Consider the following 9715-nt stretch of genomic DNA (forward strand, 5'->3'; position numbering starts at 1 on the left):
TTTATATTTATTTTAATTTTATCTGTTATGATTATTGTTGGTTTCTTACCTTATCTTTTAAATTTATGCATGATTTCCGTTAGCTGCTGCCCATGACGGTACGACTTGCGATAAGGGTCCCAGGCTCAAAGCGAGGCGACAATCAAACAGGAAATTACACCAACCTCGCGTGGAGCCTTCAGGCACCCTCACTGGCCATAGACGGGTCAGCCATGGTACTAACTGGGGAAAGTCCGATGGCGATTGTTACAGGGTCGTCTTGGGGCTCCACCGCCTTGGATTGGCTTCGAATCCCTGACAAGCTTCTGTGAGTGGCACGAGACATCGATCGACTCGCGCTACTGCCAGCCCGTGCTGACGCGGCTGGTGACCGCCCAATGAGATCGCCTGCAATAAACGCAGAGGCGGGTCTCAGAGTGGGGCCGTGCCTGTTAGTCGAACAGAAAGAAGCCAAACACTCCAGGAAATAAACTAATTTCCAGGGCCAACGGGGGTCGGTGGGCGTCTGGCCGGGTTTTCTTCTCCCTTCAACTGCTCTCAGTTCTCCATCTCTGCACTGCTTGTTTTTCCTCTTCCTGTTCCCCCGTCGTCGTGGTCGCTGTTCTGTTTTGTTGGGTGTTACTTCCTTTCTCTGTGTTCTGATTGTTCCTATCGTCACCCTTCATCTCCTGAAACGTGTCTCGGGACTCCCCTGTGAGGAGTCTCTCGCTTACTAGCCTCGTTCCCCCCCCCCTGACACCCTCTCGGTCCCTGTTGCGACGCGACTCCTCCACATCAGGCTTACTTGAGGTTGGATCATTGTTGTCGATATACTTGATCTAGTCACGAACTGTCGTTACCGTTCACTTCCCTTCTGCGAGATTCTCCGTCCGATCAGTGGACCCTCTGAGACGATCCCTCGAAAAGTCCCGTATTATCATCGCAAATCGCTCAGATCACAATCAACATGAAGACGTCAAATATTCTTCTGTGCTTAGCGCCCACGGTAGCATTTGCCGCTGAGGCTGATCAGGCACCTGCCGCTGTCGCGCCCAGTCCTTCGCTACCGAACATTACGCCTCCGGTCCCGTTGCCAAATATTCAAAATCCTCAAAGCGGAGAACATGAGTTGAAGTCACCATTGGAAGCCCGTCAATTGGTCCAAATCGCCAATGCTGGTGCAGCCAAGCCCCCGGCTGCCGCGACCACGGAAGAGATTCTCACAACAACCGTTATGGATCAATGGCCGCAACCCTCCAGTGGATCAATTGGGTTGGGAACACTGACCGCATCAGCGGGGGTAACAAAGTCGCTGCGCGCGCGGAGTGAAGGCACTCTTGGCCAAACACCATGGATAGGAATGGCTATCGGGCTGACATGCACAGCGCTCGCAGCTGTGATGCTGGGGTGATCGCCGTGCTGTCAAGCATCTGGGCTTGAGATTTCGAGCCCTTCTCTCCAAGTCTCATAGTTGGCCTATCGGATGACCAACGACCATCGCATTTCATCCCCCATTGTGTGGGGTATGCATAAGGAGTTCGTCTTTTTTTTCCTAATCTTCTTCTACGACCTGGCAACCCATGTGGTTGCTTATTGCTACGAGCGTATTTGCATTCATGCATCCGACAGCAGAGAGCCCTGTAATACTCTGTGAATAGTATATGGGCTCTGCTGTTCGTGTTTCATACCTTCTTCACCTTATGTGCTGCATTGTTAGCTGCACTTGCATTCATACCCGACTGTTCTATAGACTGGGCTTGCCACGCTTTTTCTACGTGTACATGATACCTTTTTCCTTAGATTTTTTTTTCTGCTCCGGTCTTGGTATACTCGGATTTAGTCGACGATGTATCTACTATGCATGATGATTCAACCAATCAATCAATATATACATATTATTATTACCATTAACGATGCTTGCTGCGTGTCTTTTCCTTTTTCTTTATTTTGCGTTCACGGCAGAATACCGGATAGCCAATAGAATCAAAAAGGCCCGACGTCTCACGTCTTTGTTCTTTTGGGCGCCGGCAAACAACATGCGGGCAACACGAAGCCTCCCCCGGACAAACAAGGATCAGCCTTGCTGTCGCATGCGACTTGGCAGGCTGACAGCACGAACTTAAATGTCACCGACCCTCTCCCGGGTCGGTTATTTGATTCATCCATGGATTCTTGGGGTTGTATATTGAGATCTCACTCAGTTCACCTTCTTGATATAGTTCACCGCATCGAGCGCCAGTCGTCTCTAAACCCAAGAAAGTAACAAGGGCAGCGGGAGGCGAAGAAAGATGCACAATGATAACGAGAAACCGAAGAACATCCCCCCTTTCACGCCGATGTCCTCTCTCGGGCACGAGTTGGGGGTTATGTTCGCCTTTCTTGCGGCCTGTTTCGTAATCATGGGTGTATATGTCTTCTTTTGGCGAGGTAAGCGTCTCCTCTTCGATTTAATACATATCACTTCGGATGAATTATGGATTAATGACCTGTCGGACAGCATTCGAACGCCAGGAGGCACAAAGAGAGAAGGCCCGCAAAGAGCGGCTCACGAGAGGCGTCCACCATGAGCGCAGCGGCATCCCCGAGAAGATGTATGATAATCGGAGAGTTGAGCTACCGGGGAGCAGCAGATATGAACTCCCAAATGGGTTTGAGAATGGGGAGAGATCGACTAATAACATGAAGATGGGTTCAGCCGGTGCTCGGGTGAATCGAGCGAATGGCTGGATGGAGATGGATGATCTGCGTGCGTCGCGGAGGTGACAATCCCGTTTTCGATTAATCCATATTCTGGTGATATGTTCTTTGCTTGGCTACCTGGTTTCTTTTCTGTATCTACAGGAGGCGTTGGCGTTTTCAGGGGTTGCTGCTGGCCGACGGTATTATATTGGTCTCCTGAGATAGCCGGGTATGTGTCTGTCGCTGACCGCTATTTTTTTTTTTTACGATAAGGCAAGTCAAAGGCGAGCCTTGTTGCCTTCAAGCTATCTATTATTCCGCGTCTATTCTACTCTGTATATGCAGGTTGTTGGGATACTGTTACCCGGTGGTTCCCCAGCCTTCCACCCCTGAAGCTCAGCGATGTTTACTCAGGATTGGGTGGCTGGGATGGGAAACTCTCCGTATGTACTAAAAGGATCGTAATGCATATGAGCCACTTTAGACTTGTTGATCTGCCGTTGATTGGGTGGGTTCAGGAAGGCGTTCCCAATTAAAAAAAAAGCCGTTGGCGATATATATTTCTTGCGGTGTTTATGACATATCATGGATTGGTTTCGATTAATTGTCTGGTAGCACAGCCTACGGCCAAATCAAGCATCATTTCTTGTAGAGTATGCCATACTGCTATTATTAACGGCACTGTTGGACCCTTCCAGGTACAGACTAGCAGTACTATCTGGGGTTCAACAACCGAACTGATGTGTTCTACATACCAGTTAGGGTCATGAATACCGTCGGTCGTCTGTATTGTCAGGGGAACCTCCGACTCCACAGAAAAAGAGGCAGAGGATCTGCACCTGACTGCATTTGTCCTGTCAGATATGACGGGCACGTGCCTTGCAGCTGCAGCGCACCGCAACAAGCGGTAAGGCAATTGGGGAGGAGAGAATCACATCACCCAAGAGACGGAGATGCTCAAGTGGATGCTCCTGCTCAGGTCAAACCCGAATTAGACTAAGACCGGTTTTGGTTCTCTCCACCGCCTCGAGACTAAATCGTGAGGGAGCTTGAGAATCTAGCGGTGACTCGACCACTACTAGTACTTCAATTGCCGGGACTGTCGGCCGGATGAGGAGGAATCAGGTTGGGGTAGGGGGAGTATGGTGAAAGGTGTAGAGTGGTTGTTGATCTGGGTAGCGGTTCATCCTGGAGGGCTGTCGCATGGAGGTGGCTTTTTATTTTATTTTATTTTTATTTTTTATTTCATTCTTGTATTAATTTTGATTTGCATGAAAGAGTCCCTCCAGGAATGGTCAGGGCGGGGCACGCAAATCACTGATTGTGTTTTTTTCCCGTTTGGTTGCCAACGCAGCCAAACACACCCCACCTGCTGGTCTCTCGTCGGCGCGCGGCTCTACCTTAACTAATAATCAACTTCAACGGACTCTTTCCCCCTCTTTCTTCATCCCACACAAACAAATCAACCACTTCTTTACCTTCCATCTACTTTCTTACCCTTTCGCGGTTGACTACTCTCCTCGCTTCACCCACTTCCCTTTCCCGACCCTTCTCCGTCGTTTCTCCGTCTATCAGTCACTATGGGTGCTCACTCTGCTGTTTGGCAAGGTACGATTGAAGTGACTGTCCCTTTCTCCTGACTGGTTCTTGCTCGAGGCTCGTCTGAGCCAGCATCTCCATAGAACGATGTAGCTAATAGTCTGTCTTCTTGCTCTCAGGATATGTCGATTCCAGGTACCGTCCACCCCCCTAAGACTTTCTCCTATTACCCCACTTCCGCAATCCGAAGCTCTCCCCGACAAGCTTTCCGCCGTTCAGTTAGTCGGTCATGTATGCTGACCACAACCATACAGCTTGATGGGATCCGGCCAGTTTGACAAGGCTGCCGTTCTGAGCCACGACCTTGGCGGCACCGAGGCTTACTCTCCCGGCTTCACAGTATGCGACCACCGAACTCCATGACACTAGATCCGCCAACTCCGTGTCCCGCGGGATTCCAATATTCAACCACTAACGACCGTCACAGATCAGTGTCGATGAGCTCAAGGAACTCGCTGCCGCCTTCGCTAATAGCGCCACGGCGATGGCCAATGGTTTCCACGTCGGCGGCGAGAAGTTCGTCGCTATCCGGGCCGACGACCGCAGTCTATACGGAAAGAAGGTACAACGCCCACCAGAGACCTGACCGCGAGTCTCCATATCGGAAAGTCGAAGACATGCTAACTCCCGATTAGGGCAAGGAGGGTATTGTCGTTGTGAGGGCCAAGTCCTGCGTCATGATCGCCCACCACCCCGAGTCTGTTCAGACCCCCAACGCCGCCACCGTGGTCGAGAACCTCGTTGACTACCTCAACAAGTACTAGACGGCGGTGTAGCAACGAAATGAATATCTTCTTAACTTGTGAAAAAGGACTGTGTCTGCTTTGAATCGATTTACCGGCGGGTCCTCTTCATTTCTTCTACTATTACTCTACCTTTTTTATTCCTTTTACGTTCACCGATATTGAGCATCGCTCGTAGATATGTGCCATAGGTTCTGATCTAGTACGCAAGAAAGATTTCCGATTTCCTGTCTTGTGCATTGTTGCCTATCGGCAACAGTATAGTGGTTTGTGAGATTTGATTTACAGAACAGGCTTTCTCGTTATCATTCCGTACAAGTGCAGTGGGGGTCCACAGGTCTGTCACCTCTGGTACTTAAAGGTACTTACCACCTCATACAATGCAGATAGATTCGCTGAGTACCTTTAAGCATGGGATGTCACATACTTTTGGACCCCCATGAAATACACATTTGAACAGAAGGATAATTACAATTCTAGCATTACAATATATATTCACCCCCCCCCCCCCCCCCAATCAACATAAAGCCAGTACAGTGCCCTCTCCCTGCCAAACAGAGAAAAGCACACCAATCCCATAAAAAGAAATAAGTAAATCATATCCATCTCATCATAATCATCGACAACCCCCTCCACTCGTCCGTGCTTATACTCATACTCATACAACCCTCAACAATCCCCTTCCCAACAACAACCTACCTCCTACACACCTTTAACATTAACTACCTCACTAGGGGAAACAGTGGGGCCTGTTGTGGGTGTAGGAGAAATCGGCCGTTCGGGTTGGAGGCAGCAGGAGATGGGATACCGCTGGTCTAGGCTAAGTAGACCCTTGCTTGACAGGCTTATTCTTGCCGTTGCCTTTTCGTCCGTTCATGCACCCAGCCCCCCATAAAACAGAAAAGAAAAACCCCTCTAAACAGGCAGCTCAGCATTACTCCTCCCGCCGGCCAAAACCTCCAAACCCTTCTGCAAATATGGCCCCACAACCGGGATATTGCCCGCAAACTGCCCGATCGTGATCAGAAAGTCGCCAAAGAGGATAAATAGCCCGTACAGCTCGATCAGGAAGCCCGTGAGGGGCCAGCGGAGGAGGATGAGGAGGATGCCGGCGGTGAATGCGGCCGTGCCTTTTAGTTTCTGGCGTCGGCTGAAGAAGGCTAGGGTTTTTTGGACACCGATTATGAGCGTGAGGCCTATTAAGAAAAGGATCTTTTTTTTGGTTAGTTCTTGCTGGAGTGGAGTTGGGGTTGGGGTGGGTTATTTGGGGGGAGGTACGTTTCCCATTGCCAGACTATGTGTTGTTAGCTTTTGCGGGTTTGACTCTTATTTGGGGATATTGATGGGGGAGTCAAGGAAAGGGACATACAGCGAGCGATCGAAGAAGAGAAGGACGCCACCGAAGAGGAAGAGGGCTCCTGTTTTATTGGACCTCTGTCAATTGATGCGCTTCTTCTTTTTTTCCAGAGTGGGTGTTTTTGTCCAGGTGTTTGACGGCGTATATAAGATCGTGCAACATTGTTCATGGAGTAGATGATGGCTTGCTACATACCGCCTGAGCAGAAGATCACCCCGATTTCTGTATACCATGTTAGATCGTGGATGTTGTTCCTGGGCGCGTGACCTTGTATCTCGTGCTTACTTTGGTTATCTGAGAGCCACATTGTGGGCATTCTGGACTGTGATTGAGATGATGAGGATTATGGGTAAGAGGAGAGCGTGCAGTTTGCTAGGTAGCGGAGGAAAATGCGTTCATGCGCTTGTGGCGATGCAATTGTTCGGTGATGTTGTGGACTAGAGGTTAGGTCCCGGATGGGTCGAAAAGTTAGGTGCGCGATAGATAAGATACTATTGTGGTATTGTACTGGTCCGTTTGCAGTGGTTTTTGGATCGCGGGCTAGACCACACGGGGTATTCCTTTGGGGGGAGTTTGTAGAATTGAAATAGAGTTCAGTCGTGTCGAATGGTCATTATTCATTAATAGAGGCGAGAAAGCAAGTATGAATATTTATCGTTATTTAGATTAACAATGGCGATTGATTTGCTTGTCCTTTTCTGCCACGTCTCCCCTTTTGTCTTAGGCTGGGGCTAGGCGCTTTGGGGAGGCGGTGTACATGCTAGCTTCGAGTGCGTTCTTAACCGCACATTTTTCGTTTCGACTGTTACCTTCTTGATTGTTGTTGATATCTGAAAACATGATAGCCATTGGATGGCGTACGCTTGCTCGTTATGTCCAATGTTTCGGTTATATATCGAGCCAATGTAATAATACTGCTTGAATCAGTACTGGTGGCTTTGCCTTGTGCAGTGCTGGTAATATCCAGATGTCATTTAATGAATGATGGCGATGTACAACAACAGCTTTGAATCGGACTGGAACTGGTCTATATTTGTATAATCACATCTAGATCCCCTGGATCTCTTTGATTCCCCCTTCCTTGTCAGCCTTCTGGCTCCCTTATACGCCGCGGCGACAGCGTCCCTGGATGCTGTAACTGACGCTCTTGCTCGTGGAGCGTCGGTATTAGTCGAGTGCAACTAGCACAAGGCGAAGAATGACTAATATAAAGGTCACGATTAAGCCGGAGCGCTTTCTTTGAACCTGTCTCGAAAGGGGCACGGTGGGTGGAAAGGGCTTGACTGTGATGGCCGGACATTCTACATAGTAGACCAAATCATAGCATAGTATCTGCAATGCATTAGCCTTCTCCATATCCAAACCCGGCAATTCAGCCATCGTAGCTCACCTCACTTGCGAGACAAATTCACGTAAAACATCACTTCCTCTACGCAATCTCCAACGCCCATTACTTGAGAACCACATGCGCCCCCCTCAACTCAAGATAACTCTCAGGCACACCCTGCGCCAGGGATCGGACCACCCCAAAGACCTCCTTATCGTGATACCTCAGCCGGGTCTTGGGATCCGTATACGGAGCCGGCAACCCCGTGATATCGCAATACCTTGTCTGCTGCGACGGGTGCAGCGACGGCGCTGATTCAATATTCGTATACGTCACCGCCGGCCCCGACGAGTACATTGCCCGTGCATTCTTCTCCAGGACAAGCGTGGAGAGGTTCTGCGCCGCTTGCGCGATGTTCGTGCGCTGACCCAGGTCTGCGGGTGTCTGGCTGCCATCTGTACTGGCGGAGGTGGTGGCCACGAGAGGCGTCGTTGCGCCGGAGTTTGCTTGCGTGGCCATCTGAGAGGCTTCTTTCCGAGAGCTCTCGGAGATCAGTTGCTTCACATTCTTGTTGCGCCGCTGGGAAGGCTTCCAATGGGGGTTGCGGAAGGGGCGCGGGACATGTGCGATGTCGAGTTGGTTGAGGAGTTGTTGGTGGCTTTCGTTCTCGGCAGGAGTGGGAGGTGCCATTGTCGTTGGCCTTTCCTGTTCTTTCTTAGTTGGTTGGTTAAGTGGCAGGAGGTTAGATGTCAAGTTGCTGATCGGTGCGGAAAGGTGAGATCGTGAAGCTGGGAGATGGTCCGGAGGGTGGACAGTCTTGACGCGGATTGGTCTCTATTGGCGAATAGCGCACAATGCTTCTATAACAAAAGAAGCTGGGTGTGTGAATCGTATGGCAACACACTATAGTAATATTAATATTATTTGAGTATGCATTATAAAAAGACCAATATAAAGCTTCAGATTTGGCTCGATTTACACTTAGAACTCTAAGCCACGTGATGCACCGCATTGGGCAGTATTGATGGGCGAGCACAAACAAACACCAGACCAGCACTCTATTCATAACACTCGTTATTCAATACCAATAACAATGGTGGGTTGACTAAGTATGGATCTATAGAGCTAGGGACAGTACTGATACAGACCTTGTAGGAGAGCCCGCACGAGCACCAGCAAGCGGTGATTCTCTCACGAATCATCAACAATGTTGTATGTTACTTGTGGCCATCATAAATATATTGATTGATACTGATAATTGAACAGGAAAAACTGAACGAGGCCATCATGGTCATGAACAAGAGCCTCCAGGTATGTCAATCTCCTCTATGGTCCTGACACTTTGCTAAGAACTGTATTACAGGAGGTCAATATTCAGAACATGAATGTGGAGCTGGTGGCGCAAATGTTCAAGAATTACCAATCTAATGTGCTGTTTCATTTGGAAGGTACTGATCCATCTCTCGTTATATCATGAACTCAGACTGACAGGATTAGCTACCGAGAACTTGAAAGAACCGTCGCAAAGCGAATGATTGTTCAATGAGTTTTGAGTACATATGATGGGATATGAGATCAATCATGATACAGATATGAGATACCACGAGGAGTAAATGTAGGGAACGAAGGCTATTGGGATTGACTTTGGTACAAGTTTTATTTAACACAATATACTGTAAAATCATTTTCTTCATTTTATTCTTTTTCAATTTATACATTTTGAAAGGACGGAGTCGGCCTGCAGAGACATAGGAGACAGAGAGATTGATGTCTTGGCACCATACAAGACCAACAGTGGCTCTTCCGTCCACTGCGCCGCCGCCGTTCAAACCGGGGATTTTAAGCTTCACATTCTTTCATCCTGGGGCAGTGTCGCCAATAGTCTATAAACCTACTTTGATACCCCAATCAAGTGCAGACCATCCCTCCTTTGAAGCCTCGCTATTGATCTGTCCGCGACACCTGCAATGCGGTGAACCGTATCCCCGGAAGCTCTCTGTTGCTCTTGCTTGATCCCACCTCCACAACGCC

The 9715-nt window shown here is 49.1% G+C and overlaps 5 protein-coding genes across 5 annotated transcripts; 3 read left to right on the top strand and 2 right to left on the bottom strand.

Annotated features, from left to right (window-relative positions):
* Positions 1-946: 946 nt before the first annotated feature.
* Positions 947-1390, top strand: ABOM_011727 (uncharacterized protein; the record flags this gene model as incomplete). The annotated part of the gene is made up of 1 exon (XM_022538855.1): positions 947-1390. One exon carries the CDS (start codon positions 947-949, stop codon positions 1388-1390), a length of 444 nt encoding a protein of 147 aa, XP_022383269.1.
* Positions 1391-4238: 2848 nt separating this feature from the next.
* Positions 4239-5021, top strand: pfy1 (profilin; the record flags this gene model as incomplete). Its single annotated transcript, XM_022538856.1, has 5 exons — positions 4239-4277; positions 4358-4392; positions 4512-4596; positions 4685-4819; positions 4893-5021. 5 exons carry the CDS (start codon positions 4239-4241, stop codon positions 5019-5021), a joined length of 423 nt encoding a protein of 140 aa, XP_022383270.1.
* Positions 5022-5915: 894 nt separating this feature from the next.
* On the bottom strand, positions 5916-6664 carry ABOM_011729 (Got1 family protein; the record flags this gene model as incomplete). Its single annotated transcript, XM_022538857.1, has 5 exons — positions 5916-6212; positions 6279-6294; positions 6370-6418; positions 6553-6579; positions 6643-6664. 5 exons carry the CDS (start codon positions 6662-6664, stop codon positions 5916-5918), a joined length of 411 nt encoding a protein of 136 aa, XP_022383271.1.
* A 1143-nt stretch (positions 6665-7807) lies between these two features.
* On the bottom strand, positions 7808-8374 carry ABOM_011730 (uncharacterized protein; the record flags this gene model as incomplete). The annotated part of the gene is made up of 1 exon (XM_022538858.1): positions 7808-8374. The coding sequence occupies one exon, from the start codon at positions 8372-8374 to the stop codon at positions 7808-7810; it is 567 nt and encodes a 188-aa protein (XP_022383279.1).
* Positions 8375-8777: 403 nt separating this feature from the next.
* Positions 8778-9219, top strand: ABOM_011731 (DASH complex subunit DAD4; the record flags this gene model as incomplete). Its single annotated transcript, XM_022538859.1, has 5 exons — positions 8778-8780; positions 8840-8896; positions 8951-8995; positions 9048-9132; positions 9182-9219. The coding sequence occupies 5 exons, from the start codon at positions 8778-8780 to the stop codon at positions 9217-9219; spliced, it is 228 nt and encodes a 75-aa protein (XP_022383278.1).
* Between the last annotated feature and the right edge of the window lie 496 nt (positions 9220-9715).

Source organism: Aspergillus bombycis (assembly GCF_001792695.1).
Source record: "Aspergillus bombycis strain NRRL26010 chromosome Unknown contig00194, whole genome shotgun sequence".
Taxonomy (NCBI): Eukaryota; Fungi; Ascomycota; class Eurotiomycetes; order Eurotiales; family Aspergillaceae; genus Aspergillus; species Aspergillus bombycis.